This window comes from Bos grunniens, chromosome 6 (genome assembly GCF_055505025.1).
Source record: "Bos grunniens cultivar Pamir isolate PY7600 chromosome 6, Bosgru_T2T1.0, whole genome shotgun sequence".
NCBI classification, from domain to species: Eukaryota; Metazoa; Chordata; class Mammalia; order Artiodactyla; family Bovidae; genus Bos; species Bos grunniens.
The window spans coordinates 61,860,330-61,886,061 of NC_141170.1; the positions used below are offsets into that span (position 1 = coordinate 61,860,330).

The 25,732-nt window shown below is 43.9% G+C and overlaps 1 protein-coding gene across 4 annotated transcripts in view; it reads right to left on the reverse strand.

Moving 5' to 3' along the window:
• Positions 1-24,990, reverse strand: part of LOC147370825 (NACHT and WD repeat domain-containing protein 2-like) — a 126,956-nt gene extending 101,966 nt beyond the window's left edge. For 2 of the 4 annotated variants that reach the window (XM_086406184.1, XM_086406185.1), the window contains exon 1: positions 23,774-24,482. In XM_086406184.1, the coding sequence (XP_086262310.1) occupies positions 23,774-23,924 (151 nt within the window). In that variant the 5' untranslated portion in view covers positions 23,925-24,482. Of the gene's footprint in view, positions 1-13,886; positions 13,997-23,773 lie in introns of those variants that run through there. The other 2 variants (XM_086406186.1, XM_086406183.1) reach the window with 2 other exon arrangements.
• Between the last annotated feature and the right edge of the window lie 742 nt (positions 24,991-25,732).

Below are 25,732 nucleotides of genomic sequence, written 5' to 3' on the forward strand. Positions count from 1 at the left end.
AGTCTGACGCTGTTTCCCCATCTATTTCCCATGAAGTGATGGGACCGGATGCCATGATCTTCGTTTTCTGAATGTTGAGCTTTAAGCCAACTTTTTCACTCTCCACTTTCACTTTCATCAAGAGGCTTTTTAGTTCCTCTTCACTTTCTGCCATACGGGTGGTGTCATCTGCATATCTGAGGGTATTGAAATTTCTCCTGGCAATCTTGATTTCAGCTTGTGTTTCTTCCAGTCCAGCATTTCTCATGATGTACTCTGCATATAAGTTAAATAAACAGGGTGACAATATACAGCCTTGATGTACTCCTTTTCCTATCTGGAACCAGTCTGTTGTTCCATGTCCAGTTCTAACTGTTGCTTCCTGACCTGCATACAAATTCCTCAAGAGGCAGATCAGGTGGTCTGGTATTCCCATCTCTTTCAGAATTTTCCACAGTTGCTCTCATCTCGAATGCTAGTAAAGTAATGCTCAAAATTTTCCAAGCCAAGCCTCAGCAATACGTGAACCATGAACTTCCAGATGTTCAAGCTGGTTTTAGGAAAGGCAGAAGACCCAGAGATCAAATTGCCAACATCTCCTGGATGGAAAAAGCAAGAGAGTGCCAGAAAAAACTGTACTTGTGCTTTATTGACTATGCCAAAGCCTTTGACTGTGTGGATCACAATAAACTGTGGAAAATTCTGAAAGAGATGGACATACCAGACCACCTGACCTGCCTCTTGAGAAACCTATATGCAGGTCAGGAAGCAACAGTTAGAACTGGACATGGAACAACAGACTGGTTCCAGATAGGAAAAGGAGTACATCAAGGCTGTAAAGGAGTATGTCAAGGCTGTATATTTTCCACCACAGTGAGCTTGTTTCTTCTTGATGTGCTCTGCCTCAGGACCTTTGCAGTTACCCCTTCTGCTCTGCACGTACTTCTTGGCAGAGACGTTTGTCCTCCAGGTCTCTGACTGTCTCCATTCCTCCTCTCTGTTTGTGTTTCTATTCAAATACTACCTCATTAGGCAGACCTTCCCTGACCACTCATTACTGGGGAAAAGGTAATTCTGCCCATTACTCTTTCTCCTTACCTTGTTTCATTTTTCTTCACAGTACGAGTCATCCCATGGAGTTTATAAGGTTTATAAAGATATTTAAATATATATTAGTTTATTTGCTTTTTTTCACATAATGTTTCCTCCATTAGAAATTGAAATCCATGACAGCAGAAGTGATGTGCATGTTAAATAAACAGTTAATTTAACACCGTTAAATTCTACATCCTCTGTGCTTAGAACAGTGTCTAGCATGAAGAAAGCCCTCAATAAATATTTGTTAAATAATTGTTGTGAATTTCTGATTAAAAACGTGGTCTGACTGGAAAGTATGAGGGCATGCCTATTCTTCTAGCTCATTAACTTATTTCTGACGATAATTTTACAAAAGCACTTTTTGGTATGTTTATAACAACCATGGCCTCTTAAGATGTCAACCTTGACAGACAGTTGGAAATAAACATTCTGGATTAATACAAACAAACAGAATATAAATGTCTCCCAACTGTAACATCATGTCACATATATTTCCCTCTTCTAATTGAGTGGGCAACGAAGATACCACTGGCAGATGAGTTTTTGTTTTTTTTTTTTCTTTCCTTAATGACTGCCAGCTAGTAGAAGCAGGCTTGATGTCACCTCTTTAACTAGCTGAGTTGTCAACATCTTCTAGGCAGGGAGGTACTGGAGCTAATAGATAATAACAATATGATAAAAATAAATCTAGTTAACATTCAGTGAGAGCTTATTATGTGCCAGGCCTGTGATAAGCATTTCACAAGCTTTACCTCATTTAGGCCTCATAAGAATTCTATGATATGTTCAATTTTAGAGAGAATTTCTCTAACCATATATATGCTTAAATAATTTGCTTAAGGTCACTATTAACAATAAGATGGTGGAGTAGAAGGACATGCTCTCATCTTCTTCGAGAACACCAAAATTGCAACTAGCTGCTGAACAACAATTGACAGGATTATGTTGGATCCCACCAAACAAAGATACTCCATGTCCAAGGGCAAAGGAGAAGCCTAAACAAGATGGTAGAAGGGGTGCAATCGCATTCAGAATCAAACCTCACACCTGCCAGAGACACTCGGAGGGTGCAAACAAAACCTTGTGCACACTAGGACCCATGGAAAGAAGCACTGACCCCTACAAGAGACTGAACCAGACCTGCCTTTGAGCATTTGTCTCCTGCAGAGGTACGGGTCAGCAGTGGCCTACTATGGGAACAGGGGCTCTGACTGCAGCTCACTTGGGAAGCATGGCATGTGGCCTAAGTCCTTTTGGATGAGGTCACCATTAACTCCACTATAGAGCTGTAGAGCAGACGACCCACAAACTGCAGAACAATTACACCAAAGAAGTTCTCGCACCGTTGCAAAAGTTCTAGGGCCCAGAACAGTCTTCCCAACCTGGGTATCCAACAAAGGGACTAAGAATCCCCAGGAAATTTGACTGAAGGCCAGTGGGATTTGATTTACAGAACTTCCACAGGACTTGGGAAACAGATTCTTGGAAGGCACAACAAAACCTTATGTGCACCAGGACCCAGGAGAAAGGAGCAATGACCCCACAAGAGACTGACCCAGACTTGCCTGTGAGTATCCAGGAGTCTCCAGCAGAGGCATGGGTCGACAGTCAGGGGCACTTTTCTGAGAGCTTCAGGGTGCTGGCATAAGTCCTTTTGAAGAGGCCAAACTACAGGGAGGGAACACAGCCCCACCCATCAGCAGAAAATTGGATTAAAGATTTACTGAGCATGGCCCCACCCACCAGTTTACCCCACAGCCAGGAAGTTTATCTCCCTTCAGGAAGCTTCCACAAGCCTCTTATCCTCATCCATTAGAGGGCAGACAGAAATAAAAACCACAATCACAGAAATCTAACCAAACTGATCACATGGACATGGATCATAGCCTTGTCTAACTCAATGGAACTGTGAGTCAAGCCATGTAGGGCCATCCAAGACTGACGGGTCATGGTGGAGAGATCTGAAAAAAGAATGGTCTACTGGAGAATAGAATGGCAAACCACTTCAGCATTCTTGCCTTGAGAACCCGAAGAAAGGTATGAAAAGACAAAAAGATATGACACTGAAAGATGAACTCACCAGGTCAATAGGTGCTCAAAATACTACTGGAAAAGAGCAGAGAAAGAGTTCCAGAAGGAAGGAAGAGGCTGAGCCAAAGTGGAATTAACACCCACGTGTGGATACAATGTCCACTTGTGGATGTGTCTGATGGTGAAAGTAAAGTCCGATGCTGTAAGAACAATACTGCATAGGAAACTGGAATGTTAGGCCCATGAATCAAGGTAAATTGGAAGTGGTCAAACAGGAAATGGGAAGAGTGAACATCAACATTTTCGGAATCAGTGAACAAAAATGGACCAGAATGGGTGAATTTAATTCAGATGACCATGGGCAAGAATCCCTGAGAAGAAATGGAGTAGCCCTCACAATAAACAAGAGTTCAAAATGCAATACTTGGGTGCAATCTCAAAAACAACAGAATCATCTCTGTTCATTTCCAAGGCAAACCATTGAGTATCACAGAAATCCAAGTCTACGCCCCAACCACTAATGCCAAACAAGCTGAGTTGAACAGTTTTATGAAGACCTACATGACCTTCTTGAACTAACGCCCCCCAAAAAGATGTCCTTTTCATCATAAGGGACTGGAATGCAAAAGTAGGAAATCAAGAGATACCTGGAGTAACAGGCAAGTTTGCCCTTGGAGTACAAATTGAAGCAGGGCAAAGGCTAACAGAGTTTTGCCAAGAGAATGCACTGGTCATAACAAACACCCTCTTCTAACAATACAAGAGATGACTCTACACATGGACATCACCAGATGGTCAATGCTGAAATCAGACCGATTATATTCTTTGCAGCCAAACATGGAGAAGCTATATACAGTCAGCAAAAACAAGACTGGGAGCAGACTGTGGCTCAGATTATGAACTCCTTATTGCCAAATTCAGACTTCAATTGAAGAAAGTAGGGAAAACCACTAGGCCATTCCGGTATGACCTAAATCAAATCCCTTACAATTATACAGAGGAAATGACAAATAGATTCAAGGGATTAGATCTCGTGGACAGAATGCCTAAAGAACTAAGGACAGAGGTTCGTAACACTGTACAGGAGGCAGTGATCAAAACCATCCCAAATGGAAAGAAATGCAAAAAGAAAAAATGGTTGTCTGAGGAGATCTTACAAATAACTGAGAAAAGAAGAGAAGCTAAAGGCAAAGAAGAAAACGAAAGTATACCCATCTGAATGCAGAGTTCCAAAGAATAGCAAGGAGAGATAAGAAAGCCTTCCTAAGTGATCAATGCAAAGAAACAGAGGAAAACAATAGAATGGGAAAGACTAGAGATCTCTTCAATTAGAGATACCAAGAGGACATATCATACAAAGATGAGCACAATAAAGGACAGAAATGGTATAGACCTCTCAACAGAAGATATTAAGAGGAGGTGGCAAGAAAACACAGAAGAACTAAACAAAAGAGATCTTAATGACCCAGATAACCACAATGGTGTGATCACTCACCTAGAGCCAGACATCCTGGAGTGTAAAGTCAAGTGGGTCTTAGGAAGCATCACTACGAACACAGCTAGTGAAAGTGATGGAATTCCAGTTGAGCTATTTCAAATCCTGAAAGATGATGCTGTGAAAGTGATGCACTCAACATGCCAGCAAATCTGGAAAACTCAGCAGTAGCCACAGGACTGGAAAAGGTCAGTTTTCATTCCAATCCCAAAGAAAGGTAATGCCCAAAATGTTCAAACTACTGCACAAGTGCACTCATATCACACGCAAGCAAAGTAATGCTCAACTCTCCAAGCAAGGCTTCAACAGTACGTGAACTGAGAACTTTCAGATGTTCAAGCTGGATTTAGAAGAGGCATCAAATCAAATTGCCAACATCCACTGGATCACAGAAAAAGCAAGAGAATTCCAGAAAAACATCTACTTCTGCTTCACTGACTATGCTAAAGCCTTTGACCATGTGGATCACAACAAACTGGAAAATTCTGAAAGAAAAGGGAATACCAAATGACCTTACCTGCCTCTTGAGAAAACTGTATGCAGGTAAAGATGCAACACCAAGAACAAAGGACTGGTTCCAAATAGGAAAAGGAGTACGTCAAGGCTGTATATTGTCACCCTGCTTATTTAACCTATATGCAGAGTACATCATGAGAAAGGCCGGGTTGTATAAAGCAAAAGCCGGAATCAAGATTGCCAGGAGAAATATCAATAACCTCAGATATGCAGATGATCCTATCCTTAGGGCAGACATCGAAGAGGAACTGAAGAGCCTCTTGATGAAAGTGAAAGAGGAAAGTGAAAAAGCTGGTTAAAATTCAACATTCAAAACACTAAGATCATGGCATCTGGTCCCATCACTTCATGGCAAATAGATGGGGAAACAGTGGAAACAGTGACAGACTTTTATTTTGGGGGGCTCCAAAATCATTTCAGATGATGATCACAGCCATGAAATTAAAAAACACTTGCTGCTTGGAAGAAAAGCTATGACCAACCTAGACAGTATATTAAAAAGCAGAGACATTACTTTGCCAAAGAAGGTCGGTCTAGTCAAAGCAATGGTTTTTTCAGTAGTCATGACTGATCTGATCTGATCTGTATAGATGAGAGAGTTGGACTATAAAGAAAGCTGAGCACCAAAGAACTGGTGCTTTTGAACTGTGGTGTTGGAAAAGACTCTTGGGAGTCCCTTGGACTGCAAGGAGATCAAACATGTTAATCCTAAAGGAAATCAACCCTGAATATTCATTGGAAGGACTGATGCTGAAGCTCCAATATTTATTTCCTGATGCAAAGAATTGACTAATTAGAAAAGACCCTGGTGATAGGAAAGACTGAAGGCAGGAGGAGAAGGTGATGACAGAGGATGAGATGGTGGGATGGTATCATGGACTTGATGGACATGAGTTTGAACAAGCTCCAGGAGGTGGTGAAGCACAGGGAAGCCTGGCGTGCTACAGTCCATGGGATTACAAAGAGTCGGACACAACTGAGCAACTGAACAGCAGCAGTAACAAGGTCACTGAGTCAGAAAATGGCACAGAGCCAGGTCTCAAACTCAAGTGTTTCCAGCTCCAGGTTCTGAACCTTCAACCTTGATTACTCAGTGATCTCTGTGTGTATCATGTGCTGTATGTACACACCTGATTAATCCCATCACACAATTCAGGGTGGAGATCCAACCCCTTCTATCAAGGAGTTTATGTTTAACCACCTTATCCAAAGTCCTGATGATTTTGTAAACCTCAAATTCCCATTGGTAGGCCTAGACAAGATGTCCTTTTTGCTTATTTCATCATACTCACAGCCCCCAGTTTCAATACAGGACAGTTGGGAACGGTCTTGGTTGTCCTCTGTTATACTTTCCACATTCAAATAATCAACAGTGTTCACTTTTATAATATACTTCAGTTTCAGAAGTGCTTTTCCATCCATTATCATGACAAATTTCTGAGTCAAGGAAAATAGGTGATATTATCATCATTTTTCAGATCATAGTCATAATCACAAAGGTAGAGTTAGACTCCTGACTTCCTCTCAATATGAAAAAAAAAAATAAAACGAAACTGCTAGGTAGTTTCAAAGAAATGGAATAATGCAATACTGAAGTTGGAAGAGGTCCCAGAAGTCCTGTTTTTCATCCACCTCATTCCACAGATGAGGAAAAGAGTTCCAGAGAGAACTGCCCAAGGTCACAGAGGTACTGTCCAAATCCCACATAGAAGCCAAGATGTTTCAGCCCATTTCACGTCCCTTTACCACCTCATGTCACCTCTAGGATACAAATGTTATACTACATGCACACACAAGGCTGTTAGAAGACCAGAAATTTCTCTAGCAGAAAAACTCAAATCTCTCCAACTTCTAAATGGGTGTTACACAAGCCGGGCTGTGCGTGACTTAAATGGAACACAAAATGAAACTTGCTGTAAAGAAAGTGGCAAAGTTGCTAACTGGTCCCCAAAGTCATAGTAGCTAGACCATTACCTCAGCGCTATTTGATTTCTCATTGTTTTTATGAGAATTGCATGGGAATTTAAAACTGCACTGCCATTGTCTGGCTTCATGGCAGAAATCTCGTCTCACCTCATCATCCTTCAGTCCCTGCTTTTTCCTGCGGGGTGGGGAAAAATACCCTTTTCCTCCAATTTCCTCTCCCTTGGGCTGTTACAACAAAAAAAATCAGGAGCTGCACTCAGGGAATGTGGCTTAATGGAAGCCCTGGCCTGGAGGATGGGTCTCAAAGGCTGTGTCTCTACCACCATTCCTGTGGGCATCTAGCTGGCCTCACCCAGAGGAGTTGGTGAGTCATACAGGTATGAGGAATCTGGGTATATTGACAGAGAAAGGGTTAGCCCCACTGTGGGCAGGAGTGGGAGATGACAGGGATTGGAATGATCGGGGATGGGTTCTGGGAACTAGAGCTGGTTTGGCAGAGCTGGTGCTGCAGGAATGCCTGAGAAGGCTAGGTCCAGGGGTAACTGGCCCCCACCTCCTCTCCACTTTCATTTCTCTTAAGATGAGATTGAATTCTTGAGCATCTACTCCATGTGAGTACTGCTGCTGCTAAGTCGCTTCAGTTGTGTCCAACTCTGTGCGACCCCATAGATGGCAGCCCACCAGGCTCTCCCGTCCCTGGGATTCTCCAGTCAAAAGTACTGGAGTGGGGTGCCACTGCCTTCTCCAATGCGTGAAAGTGAAAAGTGAAAGGGAAGTCGCTCAGTCGTGTCCGACTCTTAGCGACCCCATGGACTGCAGCCTACCAGGCTCCGCCATCCATGGGATTTTCCAGGCAAGAGTACTGGAGTGGGGTGCCATTGCCTTCTCCGATGTGAGTACTAAATTTTAGTTATTTTACTGAAACTTAATTACTTAATAGTGACTTCGAGTCAGTTTAAGACTTGTGTATTATATTTGGAAGAGTTTTAAGAAAAGAATGCTTTCTATGTAGGGATCACTGTGTGTATACAACGTAAGAATTTAATCCTCAGGACTCCGTAAGATATACAATATAGGCGTTTTTTGTTCTGACAGAAAGACTGATATTTGAACCTGCCCCAGGTCGGACAGCTGGGAAACACTGGGCAGAACTGAATCCACGATGCCAGTGCTGTGATTCTTGGATGCTGTGGTATCACATGAAACCTGGGTCCTAGAAACCTGTACTGCCTTACCCCCATCTGCAGGTACTACAGGCAGGCAATTTACATTCGCATTTTGGGATCAGCTGAGTATAAAAAGGGACCCCTTTCCCGCTTATACAACAATAGAAACTGCCTGCAGAGCGTGAGTCTGCTTTAACACTATTCATAATATCAGCAAAAGCGAAAACCTTCTTGTTTTTCTTTTTGACACAGTGAAACAGACTGTAAGTTTCCAAAAGGAAAAGGGTAATGAACAACAAAAAGAAAAGATTATAAAATAAGTACCGGATCCAAAGAATGAGTTTCAAATATTTTTTAGAAATCTCAGTAAAAGAAGGAAAGCATTTAGCCAATGCTCTCAGTTCCTTTTCTTTAGATAATCATGTGAGGGACATGAAGGAAGGCTCCTGCCCAACTGCCCCCCTCCGCCCGTCCTGATGATGCTCAGTATCCTGGCTCTCCTGCCCCAGAGGGACCAGACTGCCCAAGTATCCAGCCCTTTCCAAGGAACACCAAACACAAAGTTAAAAAACAAAACCTGTTTCTGTTTCAAAATTCTTAGATGCCAGGGCCTTCTCTTCCTGTTCCATTCTACTCTCAGATTTATAGAGCAGAATCAATGAACAAATGAATCAAGCCTTTCCAGATTCAAGTTATCATCCATCTAACTCTGGCTGGAATCATGTGTTGATTCACTCAAGAGCTCCATCTCCCCCTTCTTGTCATGCCTCCTCTCTACCTTCCTCTATCCCAAACATGGACAGGAACATCAATATTGTGCGGGGTTACAATAACCATCACACGCACACAAGAATGACCAGCTTATGCAAAGCTGGGTCATTCTATCAGAGTAGCCACTTGGAATGAGACAGGTTTCAATCATACATGAGATCTGTATTGAAATCTTTCCTTAGATAAAGACGGCTGCTCAGTTTTATCAAGAGTGGTCCTTCCCTCATAAATGTGGGCACTTCATGCTCTTTGGAACATCCGTGGCAAGCAAACTGTGCATCTAGATCTAAAAGATTAACAGGAGTTAAAAAGTGATCTCTGAACCCTCATGGAGATTTAAAGCAACATTAAAGGGATCCTTTGTGTGTGAAAGAAGTGACAATTTTTAGTAGAAGATTTTAGCACATCTGACATTACAAGGAGAAAATGCTAACTTTTTATTCTGAATGTCATTTTATTGAAATCTGCTTTCTACCTATAGTTTCAAGGGATTTTTTTGGGGGGGGGGGCAGATGATTTTTAAAAAATAAGTTATAAGGTGTGGCTGCTCTATTATTTAAAGATGCAACTTATTAACCTAATACCTCATAAACTGGGCTGAATTCATATTTATGTGTTATATCAACATTTTAAAAATACACTGCTTTAATATAGTTTCCTCTAGTTAAAGCATATATGATTATATAGGTGGCATAATTTGAGAATAAGGACCCATTTCATACCACAATTTACAAAGAAGCAGCTATTCAAGTAATTCTCATTTCCTTATAAACTAAAACCTCTTTTCTGTATTGCCTAGGGCTTTTCGCAAATTCTGATTCAGGATGTTTAAGTCCCCGCTACTTTTCAGGTATTGTTTTAGGCGCTTATGTATAGTATTTCATTTATTTCTCAAGCTCACCTTGGAAGGAGGTTTTTATTACGCTCAACTCTCAGAAGCTGGAGGGGCAATGAAACTTGAGGAAATTAGATGACCTACCCAACATTTTAACAAATCTCAAGATACAAATCCAGATCTACCCCACAAACTCACCTTAGCTGGTCCACACTACACTGGGTTTGTTCATTTTACCACTTTTACTTATTGATTACTATATAACAAATAAAAATCGCTGGCTTAAAATAATCATTTTTCTCTTGAATCCGCAATTTGGGCAGGTTTTAGTTGGGAGAAGGTCTCTGCTCCATACAGCATCCATCAGCTGGGCAGACTCTGTAGGTATGGGAAGAAGTGGGGGTAGAGACCTGCTTCCAAGACAGCTCCTCCTCCTTGCCCACAAGATGGTGCTACCACTCACTTGTCTTAAGGGATCTCTCCAAGGAGGTCGCACAGAGTCGGACACGACTGAAGCGACTTAGCAGCAGCAGCAGCAGCCAAGGAGGTCTGTGTGTGCTCAGTCTTGTCCAATTCTTTGTGACCCCATGGATTGTTGTCTGAAAGACTCTTCTATCTATGGGATTTTCCAAGTAAGAATACTGGAGTGGGTTGCCATTTCCTTCTCCAAGGGATCCTCCCAATCCAGGAATGAAACCTGTGTCTCCTGCGTCTTCTGTATTGGCAGGCAGATTCTTTACCACTGAACAACTTGGGAAGCCTCCAAGGGTGACTGGGGTCTAAAGAACTGGTGCTTCAAGAGACAGAAAATAAAGGGGCCAGTTTCTAAGAGCCTGGACTCAGAAACTGGCACTGTGCCATTTCTTCTGCACCCTGTTGGTCAAAAACAGCGTCTAGATTCAGAGAGAAGTCCATTTTCCACCTGTGAAGAGGAGGTATGCCAAAAAACTGGGAGACCCATGTGATAAGAACCTCGCAGCCTCACCCTTTGTAAGATTCCTAATTCAGAGTAATTTCATTAAATTATGAAATTTGTATTTTACAAAGGCTCTCATCCCCCTTGAGTCTGCAGATACATACTTACAGATGGTAGCTTCTCAGAGGTGGGAGCCTCTGGATCTGTCTACATTTCTCCTACATGTTCCTTTTTATTGTTATCATAATTGATACTCTACATAGATTATTTGGGCTTCTGAACATCTTTTCAGCGTTCTCATCATGCGCAAATGGACCAGTTTCCCCGCTGGGCCCTCCACTCCAGTTCAGAGGTCTCTTTCTTAGATTAGATACATCCTGGCTTTTCCCTTTTAACTAAATTTGACCAGCTCATGCTTGACTGGGATATCAGATATGACAGTTTGATTCCAATTATTCCAACTGACCTTTGCACGCAAACATCCCCCTCACAGTGCTCCTATTCCTGACAGTTGTGGTGGTCCTGCCTCCTAGATGGATGAGCCTAAAGAATAAAGGGAGCAGTATGGACCTCTTCCTTTGTAACTCTACACACCAACCAGTTTGGAGTCTGGTCTATGCAATGCCTAGCCAATAAATATTTCAGCTGATGCTCAGAATAAAATCTGAAGGAAATATACTCAGTGACAAGAAACCCTCTGAATGACACGATACATAATGGATCAGATTAAGCATTATGAAGGACACCCTTTCAATTTTGTGATTTCATTTCTGAGTTAGATTCTGTAATCACTCTTGGAATAAGACACCTGACATCTGGGCTTTGCTCTGTTTTAAGTGTACCCATGTCAAAGCTTTAAAATACTCTGGAATGAAAATGAGATTTCAAGGAAGTATTTCCTTGGAAGTGGGTATTATTCCCTTTGAATTGGATCCACAGCTGCAATTTTTTTAATCCTTTCATTAACTCAGTATTCAGTTCAGTAGCTCAGTTGTGTCTGACTCTTTGTGACCCCATGGACTGCAGCACACCAACTCCCAAAGTTTACTCACGTCCATTGAGTCAGTGATGCCATCCAACCATCTCAACCTCTGTTGTCACCTTCAATCTTTCCCAGCATCAGGGTCTTTTCCAATGAGTCAGTTCTTCGCATCAGGTGGCCAAAGTATTGGAGTTTCAACTTCAACATCAGTCCTTCCATTTCCTTTAGGATGCATTGGTTGGATCTCCTTGCAGTCCAAGGGACTCTCAAGAGTCTTCTCCAACACCACAGTTCAAAAGCATCAATTCTTCAGTGCTCAGCTCTCTTTATACTCCAACTCTCACATCCATACATGACCACTAGAAAAACCATAGCCTTGACTAGACATACCTTTGTTGACAAAGTAATGTCTCTGCTTTTGAATATGCTGCCTAGGTTGGTGATAACTTTCTTTCCAAGGAGTAAGCGTCTTTTAATTTCATGGCTGCAGTGACCATCTGCAGTGATTTTGGAGCCCCAAAAAACAAAGTCAGCCACTGTTTCCCCATCTATTTCCCATGAAGTGAAGGGACCGGATGCCATGATCCTAATTTTCTGAATGTTGAGCTTTAAGCCGACTTTTTCAACTCTCTTCTTTGAGTTTCATCAAGAGGCTCTTTAGTTCTTCACTTTCTGCCATAAGGGTGGTGTCATCTGCATATCTGAGGTTATTGATATTTCTCCTGGCAATCTTGATTCCAGTATTATACAAACTGTTTTCCTAACTATATAATAGCCAACATACTTTAATTTGTAGAATGAATTCTGTTTAATTGCAGCAAAATTATGATATAAGCTAAATCCCTGAAGTGATAGCTATCTTTAAATCAATATCACCTCACTTTTAGATTGTACGTAACTCAACACCTAGGATCTTTGTGAGCCATCTACCACAAGACTTACTTTTATTTAAATCATATGACCATTAACAAAAAGACTTACAAGAATCTGAGTTGAAAAGACTGGCCAGCATACTTTGTCATACCCAATTACTTTGTAGCTGAATTCCTGTTACTCTGTAGGAATTTCAACATTAACCATTTTCAAAGGTGTTTGTGAGTTTGCACTTTTTCTTTTTAGTTGTGTATTGTGGCATATCAATGTATCCCAAAACTTAGTGATTTAAAACAAACTATTTCTAGACAGATAAAGTGACTTTTTCCAAAGCCTTGCTAAGCACTTACCCTATGAAAGTATTCTGATATGCATATTTGCATGTAATTGCTTCTTTTACATTTAAGATATGTAACACCCTATTGTTCACTGTCTTCTCTTCTATTAAGATATTTCACAGTGATATAATTTGGGCTATGCCAAACTAGATATCCAATTTAAATGGTTCTGGGTAACTGAAGGCTTTCATCATGTATGAATGCTGAAGTGGAAATAAGTGAATATCTGTGTTAGGCAAGAAGCCTTTCTTCTCCTAACTGGAAGTTTCTTCTGGAGTGGAAGGCTCCTGGCCTCTCTTTTCTGTCTCATTTACCCTCCCCAGAGCTCAGGTGGGAAGTTAGAAGGTGACTTATTTGACTGGAAAATGTAGGAAGAATAAAGCAGGCAAGCTTAACTCACCTGCTCACCCCTCTCATGGGGAATGGACCTGTTTGTCCTCGGAGAGCGTGGGTATGCGCCAGGCTTCAGGTTCTATGAAGCAGACCCCCCCCCGCCCGCCTTGCCCCCCACACCAGTGTTGGAATGGAAGATTGTCCAATTCTTGTATTTAGTGTTAGGAAGTACAAAAATGCTCTGCGTTATCTTTATCACCAGCAGTGGTGATAATTTATCTCCTATCTGCATAGCCTTTGGTCTTTTTTCCCCTCATTTCAGAATCTGCAAGGTTTTAGAAGGGTGGAATTTACAGACTCACTGTCCAGCCTTAACAAATCATCATCGTCACAACAATTATCATTATTAGCAATGCTTGTTGAGCATTTGCTATGTTTCAGGTTATGAATTTACTACATTTTCATGTATTATGTCATTTAATACAGTTATAACTGGGGGTTTCCGCAGCTTTTATAGTTGGCCATCATGAAAACCTCTCCTGCCTACATGCACATGTCTCTCCTGACATCATGAGATGGAGTCTACTTCCTAAGACTTTTTTAAGATCCCTTTGACTCTGGTCTTACCTTAATGACTCACACAGATGGGATGCAGGTACAGAGATGTTCTGGGACTTCCAAGCCCGGGCCTGAAGAGGCCTGGTAGCTTCCACTTCCTTTCTCTGGGAAAGCAATCCCTACAATGAATCCAAATGATGAGAAAAAGCTGGAGTGAGCAAGCCCTCATGGAGGAGCACAGAGGAGCCAGATGCAGGAGGGAGAAATGGTAAATCGCTGGTTTAAGTCACTGAATTTTGGGGCGAGTTGGTACACAGGCATGTATGCTAAGTCACTTCAGTTGTGTCTGACTTTGTGATCCTATGGACCGTAACCTGTCAGGCTCCTCTGTCCATGGGACTCTCCAGACAAGAATACTGGAGTGGGTTGCTGTGTCATCCTCCATGGGATCTTCTGGACCCAGGGATCGAACCCACGTCTCTTATGTCTTCTGCACTGGCAGGCAGGTTCTATACCACTAGTGCCATCTGGGAAGCCTCTGGTTGATACACAGCAATAGACAACTGAAACAAAATACGAACTTGCAGAAAATCTTTAAAATGGCAATTAACATCACTGCTATGGTGTTACAAGAGTTTTTAAAAATCAGTAGATGATTTATTGGGCTTCCCAGGTGGCTCAGGGGTAAAGAATCCACCTGCAACGCAAGAGACTCCAGTTTGATCCCTGATTCAGGAAGATCTCCTGGAGGAGGGTATGGCAACCCACTCCAGTATTCTTACCTGGATAATCCCACAGACAGAGGAGCCTGGCATGCTACAGTCCACAGGGCCACAAAAAGTCAGATAAGACTGAAGTGGCTGAATATGCACGCAGCATGCACAGATGATTTGTTAAACCATAAAGTCATAATCTATTTGTATACAGAGTACCTATACGGCCCAATATTGGAGTGGATTGCCATTCCCTTCTGCAGAGAATCTTCCCAACCCAGGGATGGAACCTGGGTCTCCTGCATTGAAGGCAGATTCTTCACTGTCTGAGCCACCAAGAAGTCCTATTAAATCATAAAATCACGGTCTATTTGTATACAGAGTACCTATATGGCCCAAGTCACACTTTCCATTCAGTGTCATTCTAAATGAGCCACTTTCAAAGGACAAAAAATACCATCACCTCAATACATCAGCTCCACTCTTATTCAAAAGGAGAAAAGCTCTTTGTGGAATAATCAAGATTATCCCTCTTTATTCCCTGTAGAGATCTCCCACCTCTTTGCCTCAGGTTCAATTATCCTGTAGAAGTTTCTACATCCTGGCTCTACTCCTTCCTCTGGAGAGCCCTCCCAAACCCTCACTCTTGAGCCCCAAGCTGGCTTACTCCTCAGTGTCTTTTCACTTCTCTGCTCATATTTTAGCTCTGTGCTCATCACATATATTTTTATCATTCACGTAAATTCTGTGAGAGCAGAGACCTGGCCTGTTTTGTTACTGTTGTATTCTTAGCACCAGAACAGCACCCATAGGGAGTGGGTGCTCTGTGAACACCTACTGGCTGTGGAAGCAAACGAGTGCATGTAACTGCTTCTTGCCAGATACTGTTTCTTGGGGTTGAGGATCCATTACCACGCCTTTCACCCTCTCCCTTGGGGCACAGCGGCTGGAAGCCTAGAGGTTCCTGGTCACACCTGCTGCCAGGGTCCACAGGTAATCCCGCTCGGCCAGGGGGACACATCTGTGTGAGATCTGGAGGGCTAGGGAAGCCAAGAGGTTCTTCTGTCACCAGCTGTGGTGGCTGACATGCAGGTTCAGCAGATAAGGGTACTTGGAGAAACCAGCCAGCTTCCCAGTCTCCAGCGGTGCAGACTGGCAGTGGCTTCTACATTCTCCTGTCCTCTGGGTGACAGCTTTGGCAATGTGACCTAAATGCCCAATAGTGCCCCTGACTTTCACTTCTCTGACCCTTACAATGCTTTGGGGGAAACATCTAGTTCCTGAACATATCTGGAATGCTCTTCATTTTTACTGCTGAGTTCTGACTGATGCCTCGGCAGATGGCATTCCTTAATTCCTTGTTCCTCTCGGCACCTCCATACCCACACGGTATCTGGATCACAGTGGAAACTTAAAGAGAATAACAGCAAATAATGCTTAACAAGTGTCCAGCACTGTTCTAAGTGAGTTACATCTATTAGCTTATTTCAACTACTCAATAACCCTCTTAGGCAGAGTTCTCTTTCAGAGATTATGAAACTGAGAACAAAGACGTTAAACAACTTGCTTAAGAAATCACTTCATTAAATGGTGCATTGAGGAAGGGTAAATCCCAGCTAGTCTGGCTCTCAAGTCTGTTATTGTTGTTTAGTCCTAAGTCATATCCAACTTTTGTGACCCCATGGACTATAGCCCACCAGGCTCCTCTGTCCATGGGAATTCCGAGGCAAGAATACTGGAGTAGGTTGCCACTTCCACCTCTAAAGTATCCTCCCAGCCCAGGGACTGAACCCCCATCTCCTACATGGCAGGTGGATTCTTTACCACTAAGCCATCTGTAGTCTCTCCTGCCTGAAAAATGTTTGCTGAAGGACCAGAAGATTCAACTATTAAAATTTTAGAACTCATTTATTATAAACATCTTGTGTGCATTTATTGTAAAATAGCAGTTTGCAATATTCTCATTTAAGACTCTTAATTTTGAAAGATGTTTCAGCCTATCAAAAGCGTGTATGTGTGTATATATAACACACTTCTTATTGTGCCTAACTGTATTTTTTTCAATAACTCATAAAACAATGAAAAAATTATGGAGCTTGGAAATTAGCATTGTAGGAAAAGAAAGAAGAACCATGGTGAAGAATATTCACAAATTTCTTGTGGTTTTCTTGATGCATATCTTTCTGCCTCTTGTCTGAGAACACAAGTTAAGGTCAATGGCCACTGGCTGCAGCAGCTGTAGGGAATAGATCTCTTGTTATTTTGACTTCTGCCAACTGGAGAATAAGGTTTCCTATATAAGATTCCAAAGGAATGGGGAAGAGGGCTCTGTGGCGAAGAATCCACCTACCGATACAGAGACACGAGTTCGATCCCTGGTCCTGGAAGATTCCACATGCTCTGGAAGAACTAAGCCCATGCACCAAACTACTGAAATGCACAATTAATGAGCCCAGGTGTTGCAAGTGCTGAAGCCCAAACACCCTAGAGCCCATGCTCTGCAACAAGAGACGCCACCGCCATGAGAGGCCCGCACATCACAACTAGAGAGGAGTCCCTACTCACCCCAGCTAGAGAAAATCCCGTGCAGCAGTGAAGACCCAGCACAGCCAAAAATAAATAAATAAAATTATTTTTTAAAAAGAAATGGAGAAGAGAGTCAGGAAAGATGCAAAGACAAGTCAAGTAAAAAACCTAAGTGGGGATGGGCTCAGGTTCTTATCATTAACATTGTGTACAACCTTCAAAGATGATCAGTGTTTGTGTGGGAGTGGGGGGATGAACAAAAAAAGGTGCTAGAGATAGCTCTGTCTCCACTGCAGATGTCTCTTGACACACAGAGGGATCCACTAGTAGCCCTGAATAGGGCTGGCATTTATCCCTCGGGGAGAAGTGTCTTTATCTGATGGCTGCATTTGGAAGGAAAATTTGGGCACAAATAACCCAGCCCCTTCTTTCTCTCTTGTAAGCAAACCTGTCATTCTCAGCTCCTCCATATCATACATTTTAAGGGGTCAGCTCTGTCCATGGTGGGGGAGGGGAGAGTCTGGTCTGTCCATCGCTGTAGTGACTTACTTAGTCTGTACAGTTCAGAGGCTCAGTACTGGGAAACCCACTTGCCTAAAGTTAAAAGCTATATTTCCCAATAAAGATCCACAGCCCTTATTTGAAATGACAAAATCCCCCAAGAATCAAAAACAAAATTTTCCTTAATTCATTTGGCAGCAAAACTTGAAGTGACCTGACTCCTGGTGGCAAAACCCAACCTTATGAAGATGAAGCCACTTATAGTTCTTATTACCCCTCTTAGAGCTTTGTGTCCAATATAGTAGCCAATAGCCACACGAGTCTATTCAAATTTAAGTCAGTTACTATGAAATGACATTAAAAATTCAGACTCTTAATCATACTAGCCAAGTTTCAAAAGCTCAATAGCCATATGTAACTAGTGCTCTCACATAGGATAATACAGATAAGACCCTCAGCATTGCAGAAAGTTCTACGGTATAGCACTTAGTCATGTTTTCTTATAAACACATTCGTATCTGGTTATAGGATATTAGTAACAATATATGTACCATTTTTGCCCTAAATCTAAAAAATGTGGAATTGTAAAATCACATCTGGCTCAAAGGATCACAGATAAGGAGCATTGGCCTGCTTCAGCTTTTATTAGTAACAAAGGCAAGTTTTTGGTTTTTCTTCAGCTTTACATTTTACGTATTATTGACTAAGGGCTGTGTCTCCCAAAATTCACATGTTGAAGTCCTAACCCCCAATATGATATTTTGGGGCGAAGCCTTTGTGAGATAATTAGATGAGGTCATAAGACGGGATTCTTAGCCTTAGAAAAAGAGACATAAAAGTTCTCTTTCTACCATATGAGGACAAGGCACACACTGGAGAGAGAAAGCCACAAGCCAGGGGACACCAAGGATTGGCATGAAAGTAGAAAGAGGCAGAGAAAGGTTCTTCCCCAGAGCCTTCCCGTGGGAGCACAGCCCTGCCAACAGCTTGATTTCAGGCTCCAGACTTCAGAATCATAAGACTGTAGATTTGTGTTATTTAAAGTCCAATCTGCGGTAATTTGTTACGGCAACCCTAGGAAATTAAGAGACCTCTGGCACCAACAAGTGGTGTGCTGCTGTAACAAATATCTAAGAATGGAGAAGCAACTCTGGAACAGGGTAGAAGCTGGAAGAGTTTTGAGGTGTGCACTAGAAAAAGCCAAGAATGCCATGAGGGACTGATAAAGGGGACTCTGGTGAGGCTCAGAAAAAGGAGAGTTGGAGTGACAGCTATTCAGAGAACACATAAATAATCATCACCAGACTATGGATGACAAAGGCCTTCAAAGGCCTTCTTGGGAGGATACAGAAATGAGGAACAAGTTTTGGGCAATGGAGGAAAAGTTATTGTTATAGCAAAGAACTTGGCTGAACAATATTCTAGTGTTTTGTGGAAGACAAAGTAGAACCAATGAAAGTAGAACCAATGAAACATATAGTTAGCTAAGGAGATTTTTAAGAAAGTTTTGCAGGAGTACCTTGGTTTGTTTATAGTAAAATGAGAAAGAGATGAACTAAAGAACTAATTTTGTTAAGTAAAAGGGAATCAGAACTTGATGATCTTGAAAGCTCTCAGCCTATCCATATTGCAAAAATATGTGGAGGTATGCTCTGAAAAGCACAGTAAGGGTGTGGTCACACAACCATTTGGTAAAGAAATGAGGATGGGTGTGAACCATGGGCCCCTCCCCTGGCAGAAGCATGGCCAGTGTGAACTGGTGGAGACAGGATGACAGAAAGGAAAGCTGTCAGACCTACAGGACTGGACCACAGGGCTTCTGCCTGTGAACATGGGTTATTCTTCGAGACAGAGGAAGAATGACCCCAAAGATTCAGAGAGCATCAGGGCTGCTTCCTTGGTTTCAAAGCTGAGGGATGGCATCACCTGGAGTTCAATAGGAGAGGTGGCCTCTGCCCAAAGCCTTGGGGGCAGGGCCTCCTGGGACTTTGGTGGGTGACTCCTTCCTTGCAGACATAAGAGGAGAGACAAACACTCTAGTGGGTCCAGAAGGCAAAGCATCAATCCAAAAAGGAATATTCTAGAGCCACAAGACCTAATGGTATTTGCCTTGCTGGGTTTTTTTTTTTTTTTAGTTTGACATTTTAGTTCCTCATTTTTATGGTTTTCTCTGACCCTAAGCTTTTTTTTTTAATTTTATTTTTAAACTTTACAATATTGTATTAGTTTTGCCAAATATTGAAATGAATCCGCCACAGGTATACCTGTGTTCCCCATCCTGAACCCTCCACCGTCCTCCCTCCCCATACCATCCCTCTGGGTCGTCCCAGTGCACCAGCCCCAAGCATCCAGTACCGTGCATCGAACCTGGACTGGCGACTTGTTTCATACATGATATTATACATGTTTCAATGCTATTCTCCCAAATCTCCCCACCCTCTCCCTCTCCCACAGAGTCCATAAGACTGATCTATACATCAGTGTCTCTTTTGCTGTCTCATACACAGGGTTATTGTTACCATCTTTCTAAATTCCATATATATGCGTTAGTATACTGTATTGGTGTTTTTCTTTCTGGCTTACTTCACTCTGTATAATAGGTTCCTTTGGACTTGCATGGAACCCTTTGTCCCTTCTTTCCTACTGCTCTAGTTTCTCCCTTCTGGAATGAGAAGCTATATCCTACACCTGGCTCCTCGTTGTGTATTTGGAAGCACATAACTCATCTAACAGCTTCACAGCTGGAGGGGAATTTTGTTTCAGGATGAATCCTATCTGGAGTCTCACCCACAAATCATTTAGATGAGACTTTGGACTTCAGAGTTAATGCTACTGTTTGCAGCTTTGGGATGGAATAATGTACTTGGCATGTAAAGAGGACATGAATTTGAGGGATCAGGGGCAAAGACTTGAATGTTTGTCCCCACCCCTCCCCCCAGTTCATATGGTGAAGCCCTGACCCTCAATTTGATAACTGGAAGTGAGGCCTTTGGGAGGTAATCAGGTTTAGCTCAGATCATGAAAGTGGGGTCCCCAATATGAGATTAATGTCCTTGTATGAAAAGGAGCCTTGGGTAAGACTTGAAGCAGAGAAGAGGAGTATTATTTAACAGGCCTCTCAAATTTCAATCATAGGGAGAGAGCTGTGAAGGCTCCTCTTCTCCACATCTTCATGGACAATTCAATCCAGAATAATCACACTGGAGAATTTTTATGTGTTTTAGAATCACTGTTCCAAGGAGGTATAAGTGCCATTCTGGCAGAGAGACAGTGACTAAATGACTAGAAAAATTCTAAGGATTAATAAAGATGCCACAGATGGGACAGCTACATTGGTGGGAGGTGGGACTAGATGAGATCCAAAACCCATCCACGTAGGAGAATTGGGGACAGTTACAGCCTCCCTCATGCTGGTTCTTACCCAGTGTCTATCATATGGTGAGAACAAGTCAGATGTAGATATACTTCTGAACAGGAATATGTCCATTAGAATTAAAAAAATCTTGAAATTTCCTTGAATGCTTGTAAAGCTACCTTTTCATGGGGGTACAGTGGGTCAGGGCAACCATGGTCCCTTCCTGCTATTCAGCTTCTTGGGGCTGTCAGGCTTCAAGAGGAAGACCAGAATTACTGACTACAGCCAGCTGATTTTCTTGTTCATATGAGTGTAGATATTTATAGAAATTGGACACGAATCTAGGCTGGGCCAAAGAGTACCCTGCAGGCTTTGGCTTATTTCATTCTGCTAGTTTAACCTGGTGCCTCTGTTTTCTCATCTGTAAAATAGGAAGAACACCCTCTTGTCCACCATCCTTTGATGGTGTTTGAGAGCAAAACCTGAATGAGCCAATCTATGTTCTAAAGACATGTATTATTTTAAGTACTGATAGGGAAATGCCACACAAGCCTTGTAAAGCAATCAAAGGGAGACCCTTGCTGGATTCTTAAACTGCTATGAGCTCACAGACAAGCTTTTATCTAGAGCATAAATTGGATTTCCGCTGGTAAAGGAAAGCATGAGATAATATTCTCTGTCTTAATTTGACAGTGGAGAGGCTCTTGAGTATTGGCCAACAATCTAATATTGGATCACACCAAAACACAACCATTTGCTTCCTGAGTCATATCCATAAAGATCTTGCAGTAAAGTGCTGTCTTGGACAGAGCATTTACGGAGATTGCAAAGCCTCATGTTCAGGCTCTTAAAAAAAAAAAAAAATACCCATCTCCATCTTTTCTATTTAATATACCCTGGGCTCTCCTTCTGGGATAAAACTTGAAGTCCTACCGCTATTGCAATTTCTCAGGGTAAGATTCACATTTCTGGTCTTGTAAGATAAATGTGCAAGTTGCCCAGCTCAGTGACCAGAAGGCAAGATCCACCCCTCCCTCTTGTTTGCTGTCCTAAGATTAATACACACTAAAGTTTCTATTTCAAGAAACTTCAAAATTAACAGAATCATGTGTACAGGCTTAAGAAAAATAGCATTAATGGTGACTATTAATTCGATATTAATCTTATTTGATAAAAATTCACTATCATTGTTTATCCTAGAATTATTTTTACAAATTTAAAGAAAGGCAAACTACTGATGACATTAACAGACTTTCATTGTACTTTAAAAACAACTTGTTTAAAGAAAAATGTTACTTAGTTGGTTTTACATCAGCACATTTCAACTTGTCTCATGAGTGGCTTTTTTTTTTTTTAGCTCAGGAAAATGATATTTTCTCGAAAACTTTAAAAACAACACGGAAACACTTAAGTTGCAGATTTTCTTAGATCCTGCAACAGGTTACACAGCTCCAGTTTTCTCTTTCCAGATTTAAGTAAAAAATCCTGTAAGACATATTTCAAATGACAGGAATTTTAAACAATGTACTGCAGCTGCCCTAAAGCCACCTTAATTATTGAGTTCCGTGAAACACAGTTGTAAACTGATAAACGACCATTCACACCCTCTCTGATGAGTGCACAGCTTTTCTAATACTCATCACTGTGGGTTATCTATATGATTCTTTTCCCAATCCTCTTTTCATAATTCGGACTTCACCCGAAATTGCTTCTAGTGTTTTTTGAAACAACTTTTTTGAAAGATATTTTTTATTGGTCCTCTGAATGCTTTTCACAAGCAACCAGAGTCTTGGGCTTTCACAAATGATGATTCTATCCAATGACTGAATAACTTTTTTTTTCCTCTTTACTTGTCAGACCCAAGGCTTGATAGAGTGCAGCAAAAGTAAGTTTCTGATAACAAACGTCTATTTAAGTCTTCTATAATCTCATCTTAGGGTCAAACATTTAGTTTTCTAGAAAAGAGCAAGTTACAGTTTTATCTGGTCCAAGTCAAATGCATCCTACCTTTTCTTCACTTACTGAGAATAAAAGTTAACATTTAGGACTGAGAACAGAAAGGCACAGGATGAGCAGGAGCGAGAAACTGACGACGCAGGGCTCAGTCGCTGTGGCTCGTGAATGTAATAAATCAACAAGTTTTCATTTAACAGCTACCAGGTGCCCAGACCTTAGCAGGAACACGACTGAGAAGGCCAAGTTCTAGACCGGGACGATCCAGCCTAAGAGCCAGCCATAGAGATGAGCTCATCCTGAACGCTCCACCTTGAAACCAGCGCCGGGCTGAGCGCCAGCCTGTTTTCGGGACCGCACAGCACATTTCCCCAAGATCTCCGCAGATCTTGGGTTCGCCAGGGTCTCCTCTGACCCTCAAGACCAAAGGCACCACTAGCACACCGGCAGAAGGCGAGGCTCAGAGAATCCTATGCTCCCACTTCGCCTCGGCCTTAACAAGTGGCTAAGGAGGGTGCCCCCATTCAGGAATCTGTCGCGGGGCCGAGAAAATTTATTTGCGTTTATAACCTCAGAGAAGAAACCGCTGAAGGGAAGAAATACGAGGTGGGGGTTGGGTGGCAGGATGAAGCTTCCAGAAGCGTCTGTTAATTTCTCCGATATTTCTTAGACCGACCGGCAGAAATAATGCAGGGGGCGAGAAATGGACACCCCAGGCAAAGTCAGCAAGCAGAAGAAACGAGCAAGGGAAGGAGAAAAGTGATTCTAATGAAATTCCCACGCGCTCAGGTCAGCCTCGGTGCGGTCCAGAGGCAGGGAGCGCGGGGGACGCCCGGTGTACCCGCTTGTGCCCTGGCACTTTCTCGGCTCCCGCCGCGCAGACGGACAAGAGCAAGCGAGGGACATACCTTCGGGGTTGGCGCTGATGAAGACCCGGACGCTACGGCCGGCTGGCACGAGGTGAGAAGGCAGGGCGGTGAGGTTCCCGGAGAAAGCCGCCCGCCGGAGCGCAGAGTCCCGGGGACAGGGCAGCTTGGTGCCCGCGCCGGCCGGCCACATCGCCCTTAGAGAGGAATAGATGCCGACTCCTGCTCTCGGGTTACTGCCCGCGGCTCCGCGGAACGGCTAGGTAGATTCCCGCAGGCGGCGCCGCTCAGAGCCGCTCCGAACCCGAGGGGCCGCGGGAGAGCTCCGTGGCGCACACCACCGGCCGGCGGAGAGAGGCCATATGGACCCTCTGGCTCCTCTCGCCGCCGCCTCCGGCCCCTCTGGGCGTTCGCCTTCGCTCGCTGCCCCGGCTTAGCGCAGTAGCAGGAGGGAGCTGGAGGTCAGCGTGGCGGCGGCTACGCGCGCGGCGCCCCTTTGCGCCGGGAAGCGCCCGCGCCGGTCGCCGAGCCCGCGGCCATCTCCCCGCCCGCGCCCGTTGCAGGAGGAGGGGGCGGACAACGCGGCCGGGATGGAGCCGGCAAGTAGAGCGGACCAAACTTTATCTACAAAAGGCGTCTGGAGTTTACCGCCAGCTGCCTCCGGCGGGGCGCAGGAACATCCTGCGACTTAATTAAAGGGCGGCTGGGGCGCCGGGGGTCTCGGGCCGCTAGGGATCTCCCGAGCTTCTCTGAAGGCGAGCCCGGGCGCTCCTAGCTGCCTGCTCAGTGGAGGACGAGAAATTAGCTCAGGGTTTCTGCTACTCCTCCTCTAACTCTACTAGAGGTCAAACAAGCTCTGAGCATCTTCAAAAACGCACGCGTGCTGGTGTCTGCGCGTTTTTGCCTAAGTGCTGGGAATTTCGCCTCAAAGTTAGACGCACCGCGGAGCCCGGACCTCCAGGGTCCTAAGCACCAAAACTTGGGACCGTCTGGGGTGTCCTGGAGGGAGTATCACCGTCGCCCTTTTTATTGGCGCAGGTGGCCGCGTCCTGCCGCTCCGCTCGCTCCCCTCGCGCAGCAGAGCGGGGGTTCTTATAGCAAAGCAGCGCTGCTCACGTGCTCCTCGCCGCGTGGTCACGGAACCCTTCCTAGAGCTGATCTCCGCGGGGAGTCCTCCCGAGGTCTCTAAGGCTCCAGGGGGGTCCTTCCTGCCCCCGCCCCGGCGCATTCCCCGGCCATTCCTCCAGAGCCGAGGCTCCGGGACCCGCCGGAAGGGAGGCTGGATGCCGGGAGTCCCGCGCGGCATGGCGCGCGCCTGGGCACCGCAGGCTAGTGCGGACTCCGGGGAGCGCCTCCCAGCGCAACGTCCCGCAAAGTGCAGGTGGCCGCAGATTGGCGCAAGGTGCGAGAGATCAGAGTTGGCATAGGGCAGCTTTTCCAAGTCCGTGCAGAGCGTGAGTTGGGTTTACCTGAAGCGGATCTAACACGGCCAGAGCGGTTGCGGGGCTGTAAACCAGGGGTCGGGGCGTGAGGTGGACAGTGCAAGGGATGACATGGGATGCAAAGGGACTGAACCTAAAATTGCCATCTCTGGGCCACACTCCACTGCACCTTCAAAATACTGCAAATCCCAGGGCACGCAGGAAGTGGGATTGTGAGGTGGGGTAAGGGAGGAGGGTGTTTTTGGAACCTTAACTGGAGTTTGATCTCCAAACCCCTGATGTTGAGCTTTAAGGCAGGAACAACTGTGTTTTAGAGAGGAAGAACAGCTTTTCCAAATCTTTGAGATTGTGGAAGGGGCGGGTGGGCACGGGGTGAAGACAGCCTCAGCTGCCAGTTTTAGCCTTTGGCCTGGGGCTTCTGCTGTAGGCAGCTCCTGACATGCACTTCTGGCCCCTGCTGGTGGCAGTGAAGTCCTACGCACCGCTGCCTTTTGTTACCCCCACCGCAGCACCAACACACACTTTCGGGGTAACCATTTTGAAGAATTGTGTCTCTAGG